The following is a 26,981-nucleotide window of genomic DNA, read 5'->3' as shown; positions in this document are numbered from 1 at the left end:
CCCTCCTTCGTCTCTGCTCTGCTGCGATTTCCTCCAAATTTCCCCCTCCTCCGTCTCTGCTCTGGTTCTATCTCGGTATCGTTGCTTTGCTGCGAAATCTCTCTCTCTGGCTGTATACGTGTCAGTGCAGGAACTCAAAATCCCCTTGTCCATTAGCTGCAACCGGGATTTCGAAATCCCTTCCCTTCGATCGAAATCCAATCCCTTCCTTTCGAAATCCCTTCCCTTCGATCGAAATCCCTTCCCTTCGAAATCCCTTCCGAAACCCTAACCCCCTAGATCTAACCCGAACCCAAACCCTAACCCATCATCCCACACCCTAACCCTAACCCGAACCCTAACCCTAACCCTAACCCTCTCCCCCGAAACTAGTAATCAGTCGCACCTCTCCAGGTTTTTCATTTACATTATTATTTTATTTTTGCATTATGGTATTGTTAAATTTTTGGGTTTTTTTATTTTTGTAATTTTGGTATTTGTTGTATAGTTGCGATTTTTTGTATTTCAGTATTTTGTGTATTTGCGAGATTACCATTTCATATTATCTTATTGTAATGAATATTTGGAAGTTGGACTTTGCATCAGTATTATAAGTTCCATGTAAAGGTGAAGAATGTACGTATTATAGCCATAATTCCTTCCATATAACTAGTAGGTCACAGCTAGTTATGATCCTCACTTATAGCTAATAATAAATAATTATTAAACTAATTAGATAAGACTTGTATATGAAACTTGTGTCCGATGTTATGTCTCTTGAGGAAGATTTTTATGATCTCTTAAAATTAACATAATAATGAAACCTTGGACCATAATGTTCTCTTAGACAGCAAGCTTGACTTAAAGCTAGCTAGCTGTTAATTTGTTTCAATATATGTATCTTTGAGACATCCATCCAAGTTTGGTGTACATGGTGTAAGCTAGCTAGCAGATTCATAATACAGTCTCGAACAATTTTAGTTTAATTTTACTATTACTATGAGAAAAATGCTTGTATTTGATTAGTTATTTGCAAATGAAAATGATCATTGCTACTAAAATAATTTGATTCTGATCATCAATAGTTGGTTTTGTTGTGGTATGCATGAGCATGATTTATACATGAAGCAAAGCCGATGGACCATTAATATATGATATTGATGATCAATAGATGATCAATAAGGGTTATAATATTAGCAATTCAATTAGAAAAAGTTCAAACATGATGATAAAAAGTCAATACGGAAATGCCATTAATACACATGATCGGTTCAATCAAATTGTCGCATAATAGGACCTACACATCATTCATCATGTGGTGGCATTTATGCTTAAATTAATATATAGCTCATGCATGTGGGGTTTTTTTCTCTAATTAATTTTCTAAGGAGGGTCCTCTCTCTCTCTCTCTCTCTCTCTCTCTCTCTCTCTCTCTCTCTCTCTCTCTCTCTCTCTCTCTCTCTCTCTCTCGATGTATATATATATATGGAAGCTGTTACGGTCACCGCTCCCGACTCCCACTAGGAGTTAGTGTTAGCAGTGTAGTATTTTTTGTGTATTTTTTTACATGTATTTTTTTACAAAATATTTTGTAATTCAAGCATATATATACTGTGTGATATATACTGATGTGGGGGCTCTGTTTACTGATTATATCATGATAGCAAATGAGTTCTGCTTCTCATTCCGGGTCAAGTTTGGAGAGGCCACTGTGCTATTGTGGCTCCCAAGCGAAGCTTCGGATTTCTGGAAAAGCAAATACTTTTGGCAGAAGGTTTTTCAATTGTCCAAACTATAAGATGAATAAACAATGTGGATTTTTTGAGTGGATTGATCTTCAAAGTGAGCAAAACAGTTGCTGTAAGCTGACCTTGGAGTTAGCTGAACGGAGGCACGAGAGGGTACTTCATCAGCGGCTCCTCATCGAAGAATCCAAATTAAAAGCATTGGAGAAGAAGTATCTACGAGTCTTCAAAGTATTAAAAATGACATGGTTTTTTTTAGTAATAGTTTCTGGAATACTTTTGATGTATGGAACCAATTATAATGTATCTCACCCATGTCTACAACTCATGTAAGACGCTGTATTTTTTAGCAAAATCATGGTTCAGTTGAATGTAGTAAATGTGTCCAATTGTAAATTAGCTGAATGTTGTATTGACTATGAATATTGTATTGATTAGAAAATGTTGGTGCTGTTGCAGAAATTTCAGCTTTAACCTTTTTCTGTTGTACTGCATCTGTTTTTTGCAATTTTCCTTTCTTTTGTATTTCAATCTGCTTTGTATGAATATCACTAATCCAATAAATGTGTAAAAAGCCGAAGTGCAGCTATTAGTTAAGTGGTACCGAATTGATCACTATTAACCCGAGTCGTGTAATAAACTGAGGTATGTTACTTCATATTGGGTCAAGACTAAATGACTGAGACTAACAATTTAGATGATAAATTACTTGTGTTACTAATCATCGTATAATTTCCCACATTTCAAACCTCCATCACATATTACGAGAACCCATCTTAGATGCTTTACCCCCAACATCCACTTGATATAATTTCCACCTTCCATAATAATCACAAACTGGGCATAACCTCCTACTCCAGCTAAAAACAAAACCTGTTCTTAAATGAACCCAAATAATACAATTTCACTTTATATAACCTGTTTATGGAATATAAATAAATTCATAAATATTATGATAATTTCTATAAATAAATAACAAATTGGTACTTATACCCCCTCCAAAATTTTTTTAAGAACCTGCCTAATTTCCTTGCCTAATTATAACAATATTCCATAACCTGTTACAATTTCCACAAATTTCCATACAGCCAATAGCCTCCTCCTTCTATCCACAATTATAATTACATCAACTTTCCATTAATAATCAACCCAGTATTTTCTTTACAACAAAAAATAACCTCCCATTCCACATGGTATAATTATACCAATCAAATAAAATAACATCTTCCTATCCACATGGTATAATTACACCAATCAAAAAATAACCTGTTCCTATCCACATGGTATAATTACACCAATCAAAAAATAACATTTTCCTATCCACATTGTAAGAAAAAAAATTATGATAATTTCTCAACCATTTGCCACTAGTTTTGCCATGCTTGTGCTCCATCTCCACCCATTGTGCTCTCACTCCGCGACATCCAATCAAAATATATCTGAGTTGATAGATATCCAACCATTAGCCTAATGTGAAGTTGACTAATTGAAATGTGCAAAGTTCATAAATCTTACACTTTCTTGAGTACCAAACATGGGATAATATTGCGTGACGCTAATGCTGATAACCTGTTAATAGAAAAACAAAAATTTATTTACAATTTTAATATTGACCAACCATTAAATTAATGTACATACAACGTTCTCTTTCTGATACTTGCCCTTCTCCAGAATTAGTGATATCTACTTCTGATGGCCCAAATAAATTCTTGCACGTGCCCATGGGAGCTATATCTCCTTCATCTCGCTAGCAATAAAGTAAGGTTTAAATACTCATTAGAAATAAGTGAGACTTTATCTAACACACATGAAAAACAAAAACGAGTTGTACATCCACCTGTTTGCGCTTTCCTCCTGCTTGGTTTTTTTTCTGTTTGGCTTTAACCTTCCGCATATCTGTCTCCATCTTAGATGCTCTTTTTAGAGATGGGGGTCTCCCTTTCCCTCTGACAACAATTGGACTCTTTACCCCTTGTGAACTGGATACTGCAGCAGCTGTATCCACTGTCGTAGCAGGTTCTAAATCTGTTACTTGCAAAGATAAGTTTAGAAACCGTTATTGGTACTTCACCTCCCATGCTTATTATTATACATGAAAGACTAAACGAGTTGTATCTCTTTCTAACCTTTTTCAAGGTTCATAGATACTGAGGTACGGTTCTAACGATATAATCCAGTCATCTCATGTATCCTCTTCTTTGCATCTTCAAATTGCTCGTTAGATTCTACCGCATAGTCGATCATCTCATAACACATATTCAGAAGAATTGAATGTCTATTACCATTTGCCCTCTCATCCCCTGCATCGTAGCTACTTCGAATTAATTGTTATCTCCTCTTGATGTCCTTTCTCCATCGCTCTAAAATGTAACATTCTGGCAATGATTTTATACCGTTTATCTTGAATATAGCCAAGATATGCCTACATAATATCCCTCTCATCTGAAATAACCCACATGAACACTTTGCATTTCCTGCATCGACATTAAAATCCACTGAATATGTAACCTGTTTTGTGAACTCCTGAATACGAACTTCATCTTCTACCAAATAAGAGCTCATTACCCCATCCGTGGTCTGTAGAGCTGGATCCAAATCAAGCACACCAATTACTTCTTGTTGAACTTCTTTAAATTTGGCATTGGTGTACAGCTCTTGAAATTTCTTTTCAATTGGGGATCTAGATACGTAGGGAATGGTGCCGCTAAATGACTGAAATTCTGCCTGACATTCATTTTCAATTTTCTTCTTCAACGCATTGTCAAACTGATCAACAAACTCTTTCAAATTTGTCTTCGAATGGACATAACCGTCAAAAAAAGCGTTCATACTCTCGCTCCGCTGGGTTGTACTCATTCCAGCCCAAAAGTGCCCTTTCAGGAAAACTGGTACCCAATGCTTGCGCTCGGAATATAAACTTTTCAACCAAGCATTCTCTTCTAAATGGTATATGTTAATAAACTGGGACCAACCTTTTTCAAACTCGGCAATAGTTTGTGTGTCATACACACATTTTATCAGCTCAGTTTTCAGGCCACATTTGTACGCAGCATATGAACCCAACTTTTCGGAAACTTTCTTGAGTATATGCCATAAGCAAAATCGATGTCGAGTTTCTGGAAATACGATCGCAATTGCATTTTTCATTATTCTGTCCTGATCAGTAATAATAGCCTTTGGAGCTATTCCGTCCATACATTGCAACCAAGTTTGGAACAGCCATGTAAAAGTCTCAGTGTCCTCACTGGAAATCAACCCAGCTCCTAAAAGAATCGACTGCCCGTGGTGATTTACACCAACAAATGGTGCAAACGGCATCCCATACCTATTAGTCAGGTACATGGTGTCGAATGTGACGACATCACCAAAATACTTATACGTAGCCCGACTACGTGGATCTGCCTAAAAAACATTTTTTAACCTCTCATCATCGTCTAAATCCATCAATGCAAAAAAACCGTTATTCTTGTACTGCATCCTTATAAAATAATCACGAAGTGCTCCAGCACCACCCGATCCAAGTCGTAGATGACGGGCTTTGTCGATGTAATTGCGACAATCCTTTTCCAAAAATGGCAGGTTCTCAAAGCCACCTGCTCCAACTACAAGAGATCCGTAACTCTTGTTCAGCCGAATACCAGCTAAGTCGTTTGTGTCAAGGACCCTTTTAATAGTCTCATTCACTTCTCTGTTACATCGAAAGAAGCGGGACTTCTGAGGGCTAATTGCATGATTATGTGAGTTATTCACTGTTGTCAACCGCATCTTTCCCTCGACTCTTAAGGCATTAATCCTTGCTTTACAGTCCATCTTTCCCGTCGGACGTGGTTTGGCGATATTGGAACTCTTAATCCGAGCCTTCCCTCCCTGTGCACAACCGAGAGTGACATATCTAACACTTTGATCCTCTGACTTCTCACTCCTTTGTGTCATCACCCCAAATCCGCAATTTTTAGCATACTGCTTATAATAGACCATCAAATCTTCAAACGAATTGAACTCCATCCCTTGCTTTGGCTCCTCAATGATATCATTACAATCCAAAGATGGCAACATAGTTGGTGTAGATGGACAGCCATCGTCAGTTTCCAGTTCATCTAGTCTATCCAACAGTTCTCCTTCATCAACTCTTGCGGAAGTGCATTGCTCTTCAATGTCTAAACAATCCATTAAGGGAGGTGCGTGTTCTTCTTCATTTCCCATGGCCTGTACAAGTTGATCACTATTATGTCGACATGTTGAAAAGGCAATTGGTAATCGCATAAGAAATTAAAAAGCAAAAAAAAAAATAAACGAGTGTATAGGAATGGCATGATAAATAGTTTCAAAATAATCTGCTTGGGTCCCATTAAAAAACTCATTAAATAAATATAGCAATTCAACCCGAGGTAATTGCATCATTATCTCATGACTATTGAGTAATAATAGTTTAAATTTCAAAACATGTACAAAATTTCTCTTTTCTAGCTACCTACACTTTTTGGCTCAACCATTAAATATTTTATTTGAGTTAGATACGTGCAACTCGCAGTAGCACGATAGAAATAATTCTCTATATTAATAAATGATAGTTTGATTTTTGAAGACTGTGAAAACACGTGAAACTTCTCTCAATAATTTCACATACTTGCATTTGCTTTGATATTTTGTGAAATTACCATCTAAAGAGCTTATCATGAAGATTTCTACATTCTTCTAACAACTCAATATATACATTTTTTCATATAATTTATATTTTATCAAAGAAGCTAATCAATTTTAAAAGAATTGAAGCCCTTTTACATTATAAAGTAGGTATGTGTTTCCACCTGTTTAACTTGTTGAAACAGTTGCTTTGTCACATTTTTTTTCTCAATCACATACTCGATACTCAAGCGGATGCTTTCCATACAAAATCCACATTACTTGATATTTCAAATTGGTGCTTTCCAACCAAAATTTTCAGATTTTCACATTATACATTGCAGCTACAATTGTTTCTTCTAATTTGGTTTACAACAAGGACCATAATGTTCTTTAACCAAAGAGTTGCATAACAACTTCATTAAACCAAATAATAAAATACAAAACAATATCTACTTAAAAATATCCAAATCATTTAATAATAAATTAAAAAATAAAAAATTCATTAACCAACCACCTAACCTGTTTGTAGGCAGCATATATCTAGATGAACTTGCATTTGTATTTGCGAGCTTATCAATCACATAATTATATTTGTACTCATCAAGCAACGTAAAAAAAAAAAATTAATCAAACCAATATTATCGGATGCTTGTAAAATTATATAAACAAAATTATGTATGTAATTAAGAGAGTAATAAGCATCTTTTTCATTTAAGATTTTCCAACCTAGTGAGCTTATGTAAATTATTACAATTCCTCCCTTCCATAATCAATGTAAATTATGTAAACAGTCATATTATATTCTATCAACATGCATGGGAAAACCAAGCTACACGAAATTCATGCTAATGCTACACGGGTGTTTCATCCAATCAAATGCAAAATATGACAAATTCATGCTAATGCTACAGGAAACCAAGCCAGAACTGTAAACAACCAAACACATATTGATCCTCATGTGAAAACCATTATTTACACCAATCCACTGCAGCCCGGTTTATGCAAATCTTTTCATATATCAAACAACTTATAATCCACTTCAAGACCGATGTTTATTTAAGCACAAAAACACAACCAATAGACCCAGAACCTGCCCGTGGTGGTGCCGACGGGGTAAAGGCAGAAGATGACCCACGAAACCAGAATCGACCCACGTCGTTGACCCGAACTACCCGAACTGCTGGCCCACCGAGTTGACCCGAGGTTATGGCCCAAGAAGCTGACCCAAACCCAGCCCACGAAGCTGACCCAAACGACGCTCGGGCTTGACCCACACAATGCAGACCGAGCCGAAATCAACCCACCCAAACCGGATGCCCAACCCAACGACTCCGTGCTACACCAACGAACTACAGAACGGCGTGGATCTGGTTCCTCCTGCTCGATCTTGTACAATGGCTCCTCCTGCTCGCACTCGCACATCAGAAGCAGGAACGAAATGGTTTCAATATCATTTCTTCCGCTTTTTCATTCCGTTTTTTTTTTAATATTTAAATATTTTATTATTATTTTAAAAACGGCCATGTCACCCGACTGCGTGCCACTTACATTTGCCGTTTGCATATAGAACTACTGATACAATAAATTCAAAATGAAGCAAAAATATTTTTTTTAAATACATTTATGTAAGAAAGGAATTAGATCGCGATAACGGTTAAAAAAAATTAAAAAATGGAGAAAACATAGAGGATTAATATAGCGGCTTTGCTAGATACAGTCGGCAAATACAGTCGGCGTGCAGTCGGCTGTACAGAATGAATAAAAAAAATTATAAAAATTTTTTTTATATTCAGGAGGACCTACATGAATAAAAAAAAAGTTAAAAAAATAATTTTTTTTTTCATGTAGGTCCTGTATTAATTTTTTTTTTCTACGACTGCACGCCGACTGCATTTACAGACTGCAAAAAGTATTTCTCTTAATATAGAAAGGTAAATAATAGACAGTAAAAAATGGAGTCTCCAATAAAAATTATTTCTCAATTATTTAATTCTTTAAATCGATGATTCCTGACTGTTTTTCATGGCAACCAAACGGAAAATGAACTTAAAACGACATGACCACATGTGATAGACGGGTGAGGGCGAGTAAGGAACGGAGAGACTTCCAAAGTCTATAAAACTAGTAAGTACATCGTATCCAATACGGCCAGACACACATACTTCTACTACCGCCATATCCAATCTCTTTCCCATACTTCACAACCTACAATTGCGGAACAAAGAATTCGAAAAGAAGAAAGCATTTTTTTTTGTTAGATCTCCGGCTAAGTCAGAAATTCAGAATCCCAGACACAAAAGTGTTTTTGTTTTCCTATAATGGGCTTTGAACTGCTGGATCTTGATTTTGGGGATTCGAGTTGAAATGCAGCCGAATCTGTTCCCGTTCGGTACCGTTTTGGGAAATCCATTCTTGTTCAATGGCGATTTGAGCGAGGGGTTCGAGAGCTCTAGGGTTTTCTTCTTGGTCCCGTTCTTGTTGTTCCAAGGAGGCGGGATGGATTTGTCCAAGGTGGGTGAGAAGATTCTGAGCTCGGTTAGGTCCGCCAGATCACTTGGACTTCTTCCTTCTACTTCTGATCGCCCCGAGGTAACTAACTGTACACTGAATGTAGCTTCTTGAATGCTCGATTTCGATCAATTGGAACATATTGTTTGATCGAAGAGTTTCTGTTTGACTGCTGAGAATATGCTGGAAAATAAAGAATATTGCTACATTATGTATATGTAAGTGTTACTTGGGGGAAGCCAAATTCGACAGTTTGGCTTTTCCTTCAGTTTCTACTAATAGGAGTCCGTACATAATTTTCACTACTTCGGGCGTCTGTCAATAATACGAAATTGGTACGTATACGCTGCATCTACGGTAGCAGATAATTGATAAACGCATGCTGGAGTGTCAACGATACGAAACTAAATAGGTTGGGTATTATCTTTGTCCTTTTTAATGATTATTATAAAGTCATCTGTTTTATGTGTTCGCTATCTAGAGAACTTGGGTGCACTCAAGAAGAAAATGCCGCCTGAAGTTGTTTGGGCTTTACGTTTAAGGTATAATTTAGGGAAAAAGAAGTAATACATAGGTCCAATGTAAATAGTTATTTAGAAAGTTGGCTCTCCATTTATTTGTCTATTGTCGTAAAAGCTTGTCTAGGAATCTTCCTCTCTTCCATCATCAAAGAAACGCCCGCCATGTTAAGATTCTTTAGACTAGGATGCATGGCTTCCACGAGCTTTTAGGGACACAAACAACTTGGGTTTCTTAGCTTCGTCCTAATTTGCAAGTTTAGAGGAGCAAAAGGTTACCCACCTTAATTAACAACTCTATCATCTTTTTGTTAGTGTACAATGAAAGCTTTCCTAAAAGAAAAATTTTATGTAGCATAAGGAAGGGGGTGTTAAAAACGCCATTTTTTAGAGTTAAGAGTCCCTGACCCCACATTGGGTGGGTGAGTTCTGAAGGGGTTGTTTGGGTGTCAAGTCCCACATGAAATATATACTAGGTGAAAGTAAGCCTTACAAACAATTGTAGGGAGTTTTTAATTGTAACATTGATGACTCCCGTTGTAGTATAGCACACATTGACTTGTGCATCCTAGGATTGTGACATAGGGTATGCATCATTGACCCTCTCAAATCAATTGTTTTTTTTTTATAAGTAATCAAAATTGTATTAATTAAAGAAAAGTCCTAGCCCAGCATGTACAAGAAACTGCCCCTTTAGGCGGGGGCAAGAGAGACAAATATTTCTCTCAAATCGATTGTTGATGAATTCAATAACCAAACCGATTGGTGTCGGATGTAGAAAACAATCACTTGAATCAACCAACCACCGTAGGGCTTTCAAACTGTGCCAATGTGTGGTATTGCTTAAACTACCAGTAGATTTGCATCGTATGTAGTGACAGGGTATGTGATCTTGCACTCTACCACCTTTACCTTATTGAATAAAGAAGAGTTTAGCAAGGTATTTTACCTCCCAATCCCCTTAAATTTTCTCTTTATTCCCTTTATGAGTACATTAAATCGAGGAAGGAGAGCACACTGCCCCTTCTGCTCTCCTTTCCTTCCATCCGAAATTTAAGCTTGAAGGCTCGAAGCTCAAACAGTTCACATGTAGTGCCTTACGCCCCGTTTGGATTGCAAGATCCTCTCATCTCATCTCATCTCATCTCATCCAATCACCAAAAATATAAACACTTTTCAAGTTCAAATATTCAACTTTTTCGTATAATCATTACAACTTTCCCAAACTTCTAAACAAAATACAAAGAATAATTCAACTTTTTCAAATCTCAAAAAAATTATATTTTAACAATATTTAAACTTTGTAATTTTTTATTCAACTTTTTCTCTCTCATTTCCCAAAATCCCATAAAACATCTTAACTCAAACCATTTCATTACTATTCACAAACCATTTTACTACTATTCACATATCATCTCCTCTCATTTGACTATCCAAACGAGGCAGTGGTTGCCTTAGATGAAGTACCTTCAATGAGGTACAGTGTGTGCACAATGATGTGCACTTTTTATTGAAGCTCAAAACCATAAAATAGAAAAAAAAGGGGTTCTGCTTGTTGAGATGTTGTATCACTCAATGTTTTAATAAATTATTTTTGTCATTATTATTATTATTTTTTTAATTATAGGGGCTGAAATGGTTGAGTTTACCCTATTACACTAGTGTGCATTTCATGTATGCTTTATTTTATTCCATACATTTCATGGTTTTTCAATTCTTTGTTGACAAATTTGGAGGTTAGAATCTTAATTTAATTTTTTTGCCCCTGAGTTTGTAATAATCGTGCTCTTTATTTTGATTTGACATCACTGATGCATGGAATGTTAGATTTCAAAATAAGTTATGCCATCTCCTTGGGCTTGATGATCGTACTGTAGAAATTATTTTTTTTTCTAAGTGATTGTACTGTAGAAATGATGAATAGAGAATCTGTATCAAAGTCAAAGAAAGGCCTAATGGGTGGATATAATTAAATTAAGAGATAAAAATTGTGCTTGTTAGTCCCTTAGAGTGAGCTTACTTGGTGTAGTCGGGTGGTTCCCAAATATAACAACTGTCATTTTTATTGGGTATAGATTTATTGGTCATTATTGGATGCAAATTATATGGAAGGAAATGCTCGTTTACATCACTAGAGCCATTTATAATAACATTTTGAAGTGCATTGTTTCTATTATCCATCTTCCCCAACCCCAATACTATTTTGAAGTGCATTGTTTCTATTATCCGTCTTCCCCAACCCCCTGCTGCATATGTGCTTTTAGATGATTACCATTGCTGAGAGCTTAATTCATATGTTCTCGATCCCCTTGGTTACAGGTTCCTGCCCGTGTTGCAGCAGCAGCAGCTGTTGCTCATGCTCTTGCGGGATTGCCTCCGCATCAGAGGTTTGATCTGCCATCAAGTTCAGAAGGGCTGAGATCGATATATGGAATCAGACCTTCTGGTCAAGTTGTGGAGGAGTTAGAGGAAGACTTTTATGGAGAGGTGCTCTTTGCTTATATCACTCTAGTTCTGATATGGGAGTTCTTATGTTGGTACTATCCTTTGATTGTAACTACTTGAGAGGCATTTTTTATGCATTGATGCTTCACTGATGTTTTTCATGTAGTGGCAAGCTAGAAACACTTTGGCAATTAATCTATCTCATCTTTTGTATTTAGATTGAGGATGATCTGGATTACCTTTAGTGTTTGCGAGCTCTATTCCTATGTTCTGTAGCTGTATCCTGATTAAAGATAAACTTAGCTTAGTTGGAACAATTCTAGTGGGTCAGGCAGCTAATTTGGACAGCTTGGCATATTATTAATTTGTAAGGTGGCTTCCATACCAAGGAAGTATCTAGAGCTTCCATTGGGGGCAGATTTTAAGTCAAAAATTATATGGAATGAGATTATGAGGCGATTGAACGTCTAGCTGGTTGGAAGATATTGCATTTCTCGAAGGTGATAGAATCACTTTGATCAAGAACACTCTTTTCTAATTTTCATACATACTTTTATGAAGTATCTTGGGCTTCCACAAGGGGCCAGTTTTAAGGCAAAGAATATATGAAATGAGAGTATTGAGAAGATTAACATCGCCGAGCTGGTTGGAAGAGAATGTATTTGTCCAAAGGTGGTAGGATCACTTTGATCAAGGGCACTCTTTCTAATCTGCCTACATACTTCATGTCTTCTCCTTTTGCACTTCATTCTAGTGTTTATAAGTGGATTGAGAAAATACAATGAGGCTTCCTATGGGGTAGATTTTTTTGATAAGTAAAATAACAATTTATTGAAGAAGTAAACATGCATAGCCCGAGTATACAGGAGGTATACAAACAACATACACCTAGTTAGAAAATTAAGAGCTAAAAAGTTATAGTGGTGGCCTTCCTACCAGTTTATGGATATTGTGAGACACTGTTGGTCTTCCTATGGCGTAGATTAGGGGAAGAAGAAAAATTCTAGTTGGTTAGTTGGGACAAGATTTGTGTTCCAATTTTGGAGGGAGGGTTGGGGGTTCGTAATTTGCTGCTGTTCAATTGTGCTCATTTGGTGAAATTGTTGGGGTAATATCAATAAGCGTGGGATGCTTTGTGGAGGTAGATTTATGACATGATTTGTGGTGTGGGGATAAGGCCATTAAGGAGGTGTTTTAGAAGGTCTATGGTGTTGCTCATGTTAAGGAGGCTTCTATGACAAGCAATTTGGAGATTTTGAGTGATGGAATGCTAGTTTTATAAGAGAGACAATAGATTGGGAGATAGATGCTTTTAGTGAGTTCTATAACCTATTTTATTCGACTAGATTGGGAGAAGAGGAAGTGAGGATAAGATCCGCTGCGTTTAAGAAAGGGTTGTTCAAAGTACGTTCTTTATATAATTTTCTCTATCCTCATGATAACAACCCATTACAATGGAAGTCAACCACCACCCATGAGAGAAACATTCTTTGCTTGGACAGCTTCCCTCGGGAAGATTCTCATAATGGATAATTTGATAAAGAGAAATAGAGTTGTGGTAGACTACTGTTGCATGTGTAAGATGAGTCGGGAATCCGTTTACTTCAATGTGAGATCACAAGTGCATTGTGGAGTGACCTTTTTGGTTGTGTTGGAATGGCTTGGCCCATGCCTAGAAGAGTTGTAGAGCTTTTCTATGCTTGGAGAAGGCTAGGAGGCAGTCTTAAGATTGCAACAGTGTGGAAGAGGGGCCCTATGTGCCTCATTTGGTGTAATATGGAATGAAAGAAATTATAGAAACTTTGAGGATTGTGAATTGACACAGAGGAGCTGAAGAATTTTTTTTTATCCATAATTATCTCTTATGGAATGCATCTAGAAACTTTAATGGAATTCGTTAACAAGATTCAGCATTTCATAGGTATTTCACATGGAGGATGCGATCAGTTTAAAGAACTAATCACCGTGATCAAGGCAAGCCACGCGCTTGAAACCAAAAGTTTCAAGAAAAACATGGAGTTATAGCGTCTTTCTTGGGCAATCAACTACAACACTAACGGTTGTAGCTCATGTAGAGGGAAGTCTAAAGGGAGGGCAGTGTGAAGATGGGAAACACAAGGGATTGGGGCTGGGGCTGGGGTTGGGGTTTGGCTTGGGTATTAGTTCTATGGGAAACATGGGGTTGAGGTTCAATGTACTCTTTTGGATATTTTGGGTTGTTTTTCCCAGGCTTTTTTGGGTCATTAAGGGCTCTCTAATATGGGCTAGGTTTTTTCTTGTATACGTTCAGTGTACTTGATTACTCCTTTTGATATATATATATATTTTTAATATTTCTACTTATCAAAAAAAAATTTCTTCTTGCTGGATGTCTATCATGTATACTACCTGTGTACTTGGTTTGCGCCATTGCACTTTCTAATAAAGATCTTCTTACTTTTAGAAAAAGGAAACATCATATCATTGTGATAGGGAGGTGTTGTATGTGCAGAAAGAGCATTGTAGGCCACCATCTACTTCAGTTTGAGATTTCCAGTACTTTGTGGAAAAATCTTTTGCATAGAGTTGGATTGCCTTGGGTTATACCCAGAAGGATTGTAGAGCTCTTTGCCAACTGGAAAGGGTTATAGGGCAGCTCACAAATTGCAACAGTGTAGAAGATAATCCCTATTTGTCTAGTATGGTGGACTCGGAGGGTAATGAATGACAAAAAATTTGATGATTCAGAGCCGATGATAACGGAGCTTAGAACTTTCTTTTTCATTACTTTTTTCCTTTGGTAGCTTCTATAGATTTTAATGGGCTGAGCTTTATTGATATTCTCGTTTATTTTCCTTTATCCAATTAGGTTCCCTCTTGTATTCTTCATATGTACTCGGGCTATGCTTTTTACATTTTATAGAATCTTCAATTACTTGTAAAAAAATCTCATGTGAGCTTGTAACCCTTGATCTTTTATGTTAAAAGATTGTGGTAGGTTCTCTATATATTATAGCAGAAATATCAGTTCTCTCTTAATGGAAATCAAATGATTTTCTGAAGCCTTAGGCTTAGAATCAGTTAAATGTGCTGATAACACTGGTTTCTTTATCCAGGACACGATCATCCTGATTATGGCTTTTTTCTCCATATGTTTCTTCATATTATCTTCTTGTCTACTGGCTTATTTTTTAATTGATCTTTTCTTTTCTTTTTTTTTTCTTTTTTTTTTTATCCTCAAATAATCGATCTTCTTGTATTCTGCCTTGGGATTGTTTTTTGACCAATTAGTGAGACTTATTTCTCCCTTGAATGCCGTTCCCATGGTCATTTGTTTTAATGGTCCTAATTGCTTGTTTTAAGATTTATCATTCTTTTTTTTTTAAAATTTATTTAAAAAGGCTAGCCCGTGAGAAGGTTACCCTTGCCCAGCACCATTCCTCATTTTGTTAGTGCTCTTGTAAAGGTCAGTCTAGGGAGCATATTCCCCTGAAAATTCTGTTCTGAGAATCTGCATGAAGTGCCATCTTGGTCCTGGAAAGATTAAGAAAGAGGCTTTATATTGAGCTCTAAGGCTATATTAAGACTCAGGACCTGTGGCGTGTGTTGTGTGTACTTGTATTGCTTAGAATTATATAAAACCAACACTTGAGTTCACAGATGGGTTCAAAATGATCAGACAATGTAATTAGGTTGGCTGGAACTTTATTTGTGTAACTCGGCAGCTGCCCAGGTCATGATTTGTTGATGGTTTATGAGTCAGCAAAGTATGTTTTCATGATATTCCTGAGAAGTTGACATTAAAGATGTCTTTGTGCCAAGTTGGGATGGGTTGTTGGTAGGGATAATAATGTACTAATTATAATGTAGGATCGAGAATGTTAGACTTGAGTAATCTTACCCCATATCTGAGCAGATTTAAAAAATTAACTTAACTTTTTCAGCCTTTCTCTTCCCTCATTCCTGTTTTTTTTTTTTTTTTAATCTAAATATCCTCTTTCTTCACTACCACTTCCCTTTCTGCCAAACTCAGAAATTGTTCCTACGTTTGTGCTACAAAATCATGAAATGGAAATTTTCATTTTTTGATCTGCATGATAGCATTTTCAAACCTCTTCTATTTATCGGCAATCTAGTGAGTACAAAACATTACAAATTGTTATTGTCTTTGTGAGGAATAAATCTTAAGCTGTTTCCTGAATAGCTATGTTAAATGCCTCTGCAGGACTTCGATCCAATTAGGCATGTTTTAGAAAATATTCCATCTGATGAAAATGACCTGGCGTATTTTGAGAAACAGGTATTCTTGCAGGGCCCAATCTTGTAATCTAACAGCATATTTTAGATCTAAAAGTTTTAATTGAAAATCTTGACAGCGAATCTATAAGAATTCTTCTCTGTTGTAGGCAGCTCTTAGATTAGCTCAGCTTGATAAAGTGGCAGAAAGTTTATCTCATCATGTTATGGAGCATCATGAAGTAATGGGTAAGTATTTTCGAAGATAATTTCATCATCCTGTTATGCAATTGTATTGAAATTATAATTTTGTATATAGTTCCATGTATATTTATTTACTGATTTACATATCTCATTGATGGCTATAGGGATGGGTCTTATATTCTATTTAGGGTAAAATTGACTTTTGTTTCAGTTGTGATGTTTCCATATAAGTTGCATGATGCTGATGCGCTGATGCCCATCCGGTATCCTGTCATTATGATATTGGTTTATAACTGGATCTTCAAATATTATAGCTGGATCTTCAAATATTTTTTGATTAGCTTATTTGTGGTGTATATATTTCATTTTATAAGGTTTCAGCTATAACCTAAAAAGACGTGTTCTTATATGTCTTGAGAGCCTTAAATAGATGAATTGCGCTTCTCGAGATGTGGTCATATCTTTTTTTGGATGCCTAGTAGTCATTCCCTTCCTGCTATCAATCATAAAAAATTTGTATGGCTAAGTAGGAGAGGAGTTCAAGTTTCATCTAGTCAAATGGGAATATGTGTGTAGGCCTATCTTGAATGGGGGATTGGGCATTAGAAAGTTGAGAATATTTAATCGGGCGTTACTTGGAAAGTGGTTATGGAGATATCATAGAGAACCAGAAGTTCTTTGGAAGTTGGTGATTGAAAGTAAGTATGGGGGATTATGGGGTGGATGGTGTATTAACGAAGTGCGAGGGGCGTATGGTGTGGGATTGTGGAAACATATCAGACAAGGATGTGGGGTCTTCTCTCATTACACTGGCTTCATTTAGGAGAGGGGAACAGGATCAAATTCTGGTACGACACCTGGTGTGGCAATTGTGCGTTTAAGGATTTATTCCCGACATTATTCTCGGTTGCAAGTGACAAAGAGACATCAATGGCGAAAGTCATGGTGGTAGTGGGGGAGCAAATTCAGTGGAACATCAGTTTTAGCAGGGCGGCACAAGATTGGGAAATGGACAGTTTTAAAGCCTTTTTCAATCTTTTGTATTCAACCAAACCAAGTAACCAACTTCTAGATTTGTTGTGGTGGGTACCATCAGGAAAAGGCTTGTTTTCAGTCCGTGCTTTTTACAAGGCTCTAGCACAAGAGCAACCCTCTTAGTTTCCTTGGGAAAGGCTTTGGAAACACAACGTGCCTCTCAAAGTGGCTTTTTTTGTGTGGACCGCTTCCTTGGGCAAGATCCTCATAACGGACAATTTGAGAAAACGAAGGGTGATCATCGTAGATTGGTGTTGTATGTGTAGGAAGGGGGGTGAATCCATGGACCATCTATTATTACATTGTGAGGTAGCTCGAGGGTTATGGAGTAAGGTTTTTTGTAGACTAGACTTGGGTTGGGTTATGCCGGAAACAGTAGTGGCGGTTCTTGCTAGCTGGACAGGTCTAAGAGGCAACAACCAGATTAATGCGATTTGGAAGATGATTCCGATATGCATTATGTGGTGCGTGTGGCAGGAGCGCAACAAACGGACATTCGAGGATAAAGAGAGATCAATGGAGGAGCTGAAAGTCTTCTTTTTTAGAACTCTTTGTACTTGGGCTATTGCTGTTAGTTTTAATGGCCAAAATCTACATGATTTCCTTATTTATATTGATCCTACGTAGCTTAGGACATTCTTTGTATTGAACATGGCATTTTGCCTATTCTTTTATTAATAAACTTTCTTACTTTTCTCAAAAAAAAAAAAAAAATCTGTGAGGACCTAGATTAAACACATCTCTCTCCTTTGTTTCCTTTGCATCCTTTCCTTAACTGCAGTATTTGCCTGCAATTAATTTTCTGTTAGTTTGACTGATGTTTTCACGGCCTTGCATATTGTTCAGGTTCATTTCTCCATTTTGATTTGCACTTTCGTCCAAAGGGTGAAGGCACTCCCCTTTCACTCAAAAAGAAAAAGAAAGAAATAAAGAAAGAAAGAATCAACAGTCCAAATCTTTGAATTATTTGACTAACCACCGAACATCCCATCCATCCTCCAGAAAGTAGCATTTTTGTCTTTGGCATGGGTGCTTTATTAGAGATGATCATTACCATGTATGAAGAGCATCTCCTCTATGCTTGCTCTGGTGCTTGTGGTAGGAGAGTCATACATGTTCTTTTGAGGGGGTGGAATGATCAGTGCAAGATGGTTTGTCTTTTGACCAGCTAGATGATAGTATTGCTAGGTGGTTGGAGAGACCATTTGAGGAGGACGACATCAAGTGGTGCATAGGATGTGTAAAGACAAAGCCCTGGGTCCCGATGGTTTTTCTATGGCTTTCTTTTAAGAATGTTGGGATGTGGTGAAGGATGATGTGATGCGGGTTTTTCAAGAGTTTCATTTTTGTCAGAAGTTTGAGAAGTCCCTTAATGCCACTTTTATCGCTCTCATTCCAAAAATTGCGGGGGCCATGGAGTTGAAAGATTTTCGACCCATAAGTTTGGTAGGAGGGATTTATAAAATCATCTCGAAGGTTCTAGCTAGTCATATGAGTTTGGTGATGGATAATATAATCTCCAAACCTCAGAATGCATTTGTCTGGGGTCGTCAAATTACTGATTCAGTTTTGATAGCGAATGAGTGTTTGGACAGCCAGTTGAGGGATGGTGCCCTAGGAGTCCTTTGCAAGCTGGATATGTAGAAGGCCTACGACCATGTGTGCTAAGATTTTTTTCTCTATATGTTAAGGAGATGCGGATTTGGTGATAAGTCGTGTGGCTGGGTTAAATATTGTGTTTCGACTGCTCGGTTCTCCATGCTAGTCAATGGGGAACCTTGTGGATTTTTTTAGAGTTCGAGGGGTTGGAGACAAGGTGATCCATTATCTCCTTTTCTTTTCGTTGTTGTAATGGAGGCATTGAGTCAAATGTTGGAAGCTGTGGTAAGGGGTCGGTTCTTGGCTGGTTTTTCAGCAGGAAATAATAGTAATGGGTTATCTATCTCCCATTTACTGTATGCGGATGATAGGTTAATTTTCTGTGATGCGGACAGCGGTCAACTTAAAGCTTTAAGAGCTGTACTCCTGTGTTTTGAGGCAGTTTTGGGTCTCAAGGTAAACTTGGGAAAGTCGGAATTGGTGCCGGTGGGGGAGGTGGAGAATATAGATCACCTAGCCGATTTGTTGGGTTGTAAAGTGGCAGCTCTTCCTTTGAGATATCTCAGACTTCCCTTAGGAGCCTCTTTTAAAGCAAATTCCATTTGGGGCAGGGTTGTAGAGAAGGTAGAAAAAAGATTGGCTGGTTGGAAGCGGCTTTACCTTTCAAAAGGTGGGAGACTAACTCTTATCAAAAGTACCCTTTCAAACCTTCCCACTTACTATCTCTCTCTTTTTCCTTTACCGGTGGGGGTGGCCAATCGGATTGAAAAACTCTTTAGAGTGTTCTTGTGGGGTGGTTTGGGTGAGGAACACAAATTTCATCTTGTGGGTTGGCCAAAGGTATGCAGTCCAAAGGAGATGGGAGGCTTGGGGGTGCATAATTTGATTACTTTCAGTAAAGCTTTATTAGGAAAGTGGTTGTGGAGATTTCAATCGGAAGAGGATTCGTTGTGGAGAATGGTAGTGAAGGGGAAGTAAGGATGTGATTGGTGGGGTTGGAGCTCTAAGGAGGGTAGGGAGACTTATGGGGTCAGTCTCTGAAAGTTTATTAGAAAGGGGTGGAAGGTGTTTGCAACACACCAATTTTGAGGTTGGTGAGGGATCAAGAATTAGCTTCTGGTTTGATGTATGGAGTGGAGAGAGAGCTCTATTTGCTGCTTTTCCAAGAGTTTTCAGGTTAGCCGAAAATCAACAGGTGGCCGTTTCAGATGTGCTGTGTTGTGCTAACGGCATGGTGCACTGGAATCTGTCTTTTTCCAGAAATGTGCAAGATTGGGAAGTGGAGGAGTTAGTAGGTTTCTACAGTTTTCTTTACTCCACGAGGATAGGAGGGCATGGGAGGGATAGAATGCTGTGGAAACAATCAGGGAACAAAATTTTTTCTGTCAAATCATTTTATAAGTTGTTGCAAGACCAGATTATGAGTTCCCCTGCAAGACCACCAGAATTGTTCCCTTGGAAGAGTATATGGAGGGTTCCGGTGCCATCGAAAGTTGCATTTTTTTCCTGGACTGCAGCTTTGGGTAAGATTTTGACGGCTGACAATTTAAGGAAAAGGGGGATGATTGTGTTGGAATGGTGCTACCTGTGCAAGAACAATGGCGAAACGACTGATCATATTTTTCTGCATTGCAAAGTGGCAAGGTTGCTTTGGGATGGCATCATATGTAAGGCTGGGTTGAAGTGGGTCATGCCCAAGAGGGTGGTGGATCTCTTAGCTTGTTGAAAGAGGCACCATCAAACTTCACAGCTGGCTGCGATGTGGAGGACCCCTATGTGTTTACTGTGGTGCCTATGGATGGAAAGAAATGAGAGATGCTTCAACAAGAAGGAGAGAACAGTGGGGGAAATCTGGAATTTTTTTGTTTTTTCTTTGGTCCAATGGTTTTCAGCTATTTTTTTTCTAAAGGGAGGGGATGTTCATGAGTTTCTTATTTCCTTTCAGCTTGCTAGAGTGTAATTAGGTCTCTTTTGTATACCCCGTGTACATGGGCTTTGCCTAGTTGCATTCGATCAATAAAGTTTATTACTTATAAAAAAAAAAAAAGTTAGTAAACAGTTACATTTTCACATTCTTTGTGAATGATTATGGAAGATTCTCACTCTCGTATTTTTTCCTTCTCTTGATTTTATAAGAATGTTGTTTTTCATTTCCACACATCAGATGTGGTTCTCTCATTATATGCTTCTCAATTATTTGAGTTGTTCCCCCTGACATGGAATTTGTACTCCTTCAAAGCATCTATAGCTTAAAGTTATGGATATTGGATATTATTTCTTAGACCATGTAGCTGCCTAACATCTCTTCAAACATTTTTAAGAGAGGTCTTGCTATTGGTTAGACATTACTTGGTTGTTTCATATTGATGGTGTAAATTGCTTGAATTCACCATGATTGAGTTTTAATTCTATTCTTGGTACTGCTTTATGTTTTGGTTATCTCATAATAAAATCTAGTTGTAGTTGCCTTTGCTAGCTAAGCCATATTTGTAATGTTAGTTGTCAATGAATGTTTATAATTTTGCTTTTGGCCAGTAAAGGGGATGAATCTTGTCCGGGAGTTGGAAAAAGACTTGAAGATTGCGAATGTCATCTGCATGGTAAGCATTTATTTGGCATGTTATCTCCATGTAAAAAATGTTATCTCATTGATATGCTTTCTGTGATTATTTGGAGCTTATATCTTTACATTCTTGATGGATCTTGCTTTTATGAAAGTTGTTCTTATGGTATTTGCAGAATGGAAGAAGACATCTAAATTCTTCTATGAATGAAGTTTCGAGGGACCTGATTGTAAATTCTAATTCCAAAAAGAAACAAGCTCTTCTGGTATACCTCTCTGTACACCTCGGCAGCACTGATCTTCATCTTTGACTTTATCTTTTCTGTTATTTTATCTGGTAGATCACTTTGAATCTGTCTTATTATTCAAGAACATGGTAATAACTTGTTTCAAAAAAGCTCCCACTAGTAAGCATATTTTCTTAGGGAACATATTGCAAAACAGGTTAATACACCTGTCCGCAATTCTGCATGTTCTTTATGAAGTTATACTTGATAAATATTCATGTCCCGGTTTCCAATTGCAGGATATGCTTCCAGTTTTAACTGAGCTTCGTCATGCAGTGGACATGCAAGTGGCACTTGAATCTCTTGTTGAGGAAGGAAATTACTGCAAGGTGGGGTTATACCTCTGGTTGGTATATGACCTATTATAACACTCCAGTTTTTTTTTTTTTTTTTTTTGACTTTATAATCTTATTGCTTGTTGCTCTTATTTGCTTAATGGTCCCCTTGTAAAGGCGTTCCAAGTTCTATCTGAGTATTTGCAAATCTTAGATAGTTTTTCAGAGCTTTCAGCAATGCAAGAGATGAGTCGTGGTGTGGAGGTATGTATTAACATTAACATAGATTTATAATGACCTCATTGATTAAAATTTTTGTTTTCTATGTTACCTTAAATTCTAAGGCCTTGTTTGGATAATGAGTTGATCACAACTCATCTTATCTTATTTCATCTCATCTAATTATTACAACTTTCTCAAACTTTGAAATAAAATATAATAAACAATTCAACATTGTTAAATCCCAAAACAAAAATAATATTAAAAAACTATATTCTAACAATATTTTATTCAATTTTCAACTCTCATCTCATCTCATCTCAATTCAACTCACTATCCAAACCTCCCAAAGCTACAAGGCATTGTTTTAAGCTCACTTTGGATAAACATTTTGTGGTGCTAGAGTATTTTAGCATGCAAAAATGATTTTTTTTGGTTCTACACTTTTACTGTTACCCATTACTTATATGTGACTTTTTGCTACAATTTGAGTGGTTTTCCCCCTTCATGACGATGTAGGTATGGCTGGGAAAAACCCTTCAAAAACTGGATTCACTTTTACTTGGGGTTTGCCAGGAGTTTAAACAGGAGGGCTATTTGACCGTGAGTATATTGATCTCTTTCTATGAAGTAATTTATCATGTCCTGATGAGTGCATGCATTAGTTTCAAAAACTGTTACTGCAGTGATGTGTATATTATTTTATTGAAAATTGCAAAGGCTCAACTCAGGTATGCTGGATTTTTTTTTTTTTTTTTTTTATAAGTAAACAATTGTATTAATAATAATAGGCATAGCCCAAGTACACAGGAAGGTATACAAGAGGTAACACCTATTTAGGAAGAAGAAATGGAAACAAGAAAATCATGAAGATCAAGGTCATTGAAATCTACAGCTTTGGCTCATAGAAATAAAGTTCTAGCAAGAAGTAATCTAAGCTCATCTAATGAACGCTCATTGTCTTCAAACGTCCAGTCATCACCTTCCTGCCATAAGCACTATAGAATACAAATAGGAGCCATCTTCCACACAACTGTGATTTGTGGAATACCGCCTAGATTTGTCCAATTGGCCAAAAGCTCAACTACTATGGCAGGCATAACCTAGGTTAGTTCTAACCTTCTGAATACATCTTCCCATAACGCTCTAGCAACCTCACAATGCAGTAGAAGATGATCCATAGTCTCACCACTTTATTTGCCCATATAGCACCAGTCCACTATAATCACCTTGCATTCCTGTAAGTTACCTACCCTCAAAATCTTACCCAAAGAAGCTGTCCAAACAAAAATTGCCGCTTTGGGAGGTGCCTTATTTCTTCAAATCCTTCTCTATGGAAAGTAATAGTTCAGCGGTTGTGTGAGATAATTATAGAAAGAGCTAACTGAGAATGTACCTTTTTATGCGGGTAGCCACCACAATGTGTCAGATCCTTGAGTGCTCGATCTCATGGAGTACCAAAAGTCTAAAAAAATTTGAAAAGCTGCCAACTTCCCAATCTTGGGCTGCCTTAGTGAAACTCACATTTCATTAGACTAGGTCACCAAATATTCTCCATGAAGTCATCCATTGATGCTTCTTTCTCACATGTAATCGTTATCTCCACCCCATGAGTCTTACCAAAATTGTATTCTAGAGCCATCTCCCAACACAAGTCCAGTGTGATGAGCAAAAACCCCCCACCCTTGTCTAATGTGCTTCCATACTCCCACTCTATAAACCCCACATACCTCCCTAGTTCTCCACCCCCAAACAAACCTCCACACTTGAAGTCAATCACCAACGACCATCTTCCTCACCACATCGTGAACTTCTGTCTCCTCGAAGGGCCTCTCCAACCACGAAACATTCAGCTGCTCAATGGACTCAAAGGCTAGACCATCGAGCTTTGGCATCCAACCCACTTGTTCGGTAAGTAACTGTTTTAAAAAACCAGCAACATGCTCTTTAATCATAGGAGCCTTCATACAAACAACACCATCTATGTTCAGCATCTCAATGGTATTAGTTCTTCTATGGGAGTTGGTCACTCTATGGAAAAACTTTGTGTTCCGATCTCCTCTTTTAAACCCAATGCTCGTGATTTTTGCTACCATGAGATCTTCTCCAATAAGGTAACCCTTTCTAATTCTGAAACCAACTGTGTCTTCGGAGATAATTCTTCCAAAGAAGGAACCCGACCCTCTTGTACCATCCATACCTCCTGTAGCTCCTCCAACAAGGACTTCTTTTGGTCGCCTATATCACCAAAAGATTGAGCATTCCAAAGCTTCAAAAAAAGTAGTTTATTCGTAAAAATGAAGCTAGGGGTGCCATGGATCTGGTATGAGGATCACCATTTTCCGACCCTTTCCACAAAACCTTATATTTTTAGCCACATATTTTCAAATTTAAAATACCGACGCCCTCTTTGAATGCCACCACAAATCCAGCAAGATACGAAAATGATCGGAACAAAGGCCAGGAAGCCTTTTTCTGACATAGCTCCGAATAATGAGTGTCCCACTTTGAGGAGACTAATAATCTGTCCAATCTAGACCATGTTTGGTTGTTAGACCATGTGTATGCTCAGCCCATAAGAGGAATATCCACCAATCCCAAATCGAAAGTACACTCCGAGAATTCCATCAATCCTGGCCACAACCTACTTTCTCCTGATCATTTGCTTGGGAACCTTATAACATTGAAGTCACCACCTATGCACCATGGTAGGTCCCACTGACTGTGTATTCCAGCTATCACTTCTCATAAAAGACTTCTAATGCTGTCCAAGTTCGGCCCATAAATTCCAGCGAAAGCCCACATAAAATTATCTTCCACACTCTTAAAGGAGCATGCCATTGTGTACTGCCCAATGTACTCCATTTTGTCTATTACCCTTCTATCCCACATAACTAGTACTCCTCCTAAAGTCCCAACAGATTCAAGATAAACCCAATCCACATATAGACAGCTCCATAAGCTTCGAATGATACTTGAAATAAATTTCAACTTGGTTTCCTGCAAGCACACAATGTCTGCCTTCCATTCACGAAGCCAATTTTTTATCCAAAGACGCTTATTAGCCTCATTAAGCTCTTGAACATTCCAAGATACAATCTTGGGCTTCATAAAGAAGGTGCTGGCCCCTCCTTTTGGATCTTTCTCTGCTTGAGTTACTCTCATAGGTTTTTTTTTTTTTTGATAGCTAATAAGAAATTTTATTCCAAGTATGTAGGCATAGCCCAAGTACACAGGATGTATACAAGAGAATATACCTAAATAGAAGCTAAAGCAAAACAGAACTAAGACAAAGCATTACAAATATTCCTGTCCCTTACAAGGTTTTTCACCCAAAAATTTAAAGTGCTAAAGAAAAAGTCCCTAAATTCCCCCATAGTACGTTCACAATCTTCGAAATACCTCCCATTTCTCTCTAGCCATAAATACCAAAATGAACACAAGGGAATCATCCTCCACTTTGCTGCACTGCCTCCACATCCCACTGCACCTTGCCTGCTAGCCAAGAAGTCCACCACATGTAAAGGCATCACCCAAGCAATGCCTACCCTTGCAACTAACTCATTCCACAAGACCGTCACCATCTCACAATGAAGGAAAATGTGGTTAACAGATTCTCCATCTTTTTTACACAGCACCAATCCATCACATATAAACATCTTTTCCTCAAATTATCTGTAGTTCAAATTCTCAAGCGACACCAACTTGCAGAAAAAATACAACTAGCACTCCAAATGCATTTCCAGGTGTATGTTATATCACCATGACTATTTAACAACTTGTAAAAAGATTTCACAGAGAATCTGGAAATATGATCATGTACCCACAGCAACCTATCCTCCCAGTTCTGATCAGTCTTCGTATTATATAATTTTACAAAGAAATCAGCAGCTTCACTCACTTCCCAGTCCTGTAATTCTCTAGTATCTTCCACATTCCAATGCATCATATTATTAGAAAACATATAAGAGCCAGCCACTTCTGCCCCTTTGTTTCTAGCAATCATGAAAAGGCTAGGATATGCAAATTAAGAGCTAAATCTCCGCACCAAACATCATGCCAGGAAAAAATATTTGTCCCGGTCCCCCACTTTGAAATTAATGTTTTTGACAAAGTCCCCCCATCCCAACCGAATGTACTTCCATAATCTCACCCCAAACACCCCTTTTATTTCATTAGTACACCAATTTCCCCATATCCTTCCATATTTAGCACCTACAATTTGCCTCCACAATGCATTACTCTTTTTGTTGTACCTCAAAAGCCACTTCCCAAGGAGGGCTTTATTAAAAAGCTTTAAATTCCTCACTCCCAATCCTCCACAAGACACTGGGGTACAAACCTTATTCCAACTCACCAAGTGATATTTTCTTTCCTCCCCAATACCGTCCCATAAGAAATTCCAAAAAATCCTTTCAATTCTTTTTACTACCCCCGCTGGTATAGGAAAAAGTGAGAAGAAATAAGTGGGTAAATTAGACAATGTGCTTTTAATCAATCTTCTCAATCACCCCATCCCAAATAGAAATTGATTTGTGGGGGGCCCCAAAAGGTAACCCAAGATATTTCATAGGTAAAGAAGATACCTTACAGCCCAAAATATTGGCCAAATCATAAATATTTTTTATTGTATCCACTGGAACAATTTCAGACTTAGTTAAATTGATTCTAAGCTCGGAGACAGCTTCAAAACATAACTATAAAGATCTTAAAGCTCAAAGATGATCCTGGTTAGTATCACTGAAGATTAATGTATCATCGAC

At 37.5% G+C, this 26,981-nt stretch overlaps 2 protein-coding genes across 4 annotated transcripts in view; one reads left to right on the top strand and one right to left on the bottom strand.

Moving 5' to 3' along the window:
* Positions 1–5,126: 5,126 nt before the first annotated feature.
* On the bottom strand, positions 5,127–5,927 carry LOC122293747 (protein FAR-RED IMPAIRED RESPONSE 1-like). Its single transcript, XM_043102234.1, has one exon. It carries the CDS (start codon positions 5,925–5,927, stop codon positions 5,127–5,129), a length of 801 nt encoding a protein of 266 aa, XP_042958168.1.
* Positions 5,928–8,419: 2,492 nt separating this feature from the next.
* LOC122294527 (syndetin) overlaps positions 8,420–26,981 on the top strand; it is a 32,053-nt gene continuing 13,491 nt past the window's right edge. For 2 of the 3 annotated variants that reach the window (XM_043103328.1, XM_043103329.1), the window contains exons 1-9: positions 8,420–8,939; positions 11,696–11,863; positions 16,026–16,100; positions 16,207–16,285; positions 21,410–21,474; positions 21,614–21,703; positions 21,964–22,053; positions 22,177–22,263; positions 22,738–22,821. In XM_043103328.1, the coding sequence (XP_042959262.1) occupies positions 8,715–8,939; positions 11,696–11,863; positions 16,026–16,100; positions 16,207–16,285; positions 21,410–21,474; positions 21,614–21,703; positions 21,964–22,053; positions 22,177–22,263; positions 22,738–22,821 (963 nt within the window). In that variant the 5' untranslated portion in view covers positions 8,420–8,714. Of the gene's footprint in view, positions 8,940–11,695; positions 11,864–16,025; positions 16,101–16,206; positions 16,286–21,409; positions 21,475–21,613; positions 21,704–21,963; positions 22,054–22,176; positions 22,264–22,737; positions 22,822–26,981 lie in introns of those variants that run through there. The other variant, XM_043103330.1, reaches the window with a different exon arrangement.

The sequence above is a fragment of the Carya illinoinensis genome, chromosome 14 (assembly GCF_018687715.1).
Source record: "Carya illinoinensis cultivar Pawnee chromosome 14, C.illinoinensisPawnee_v1, whole genome shotgun sequence".
Classification (NCBI taxonomy): domain Eukaryota; kingdom Viridiplantae; phylum Streptophyta; class Magnoliopsida; order Fagales; family Juglandaceae; genus Carya; species Carya illinoinensis.
This window is presented reverse-complemented; position numbering and strand designations above follow the sequence as displayed.

Bases quoted from the DNA above. Each gene is read 5' to 3' on its own strand.
- LOC122293747 (XM_043102234.1), bottom strand. From the start codon at position 5,927: ATGGGAAATGAAGAAGAACACGCACCTCCCTTAATGGATTGTTTAGAC.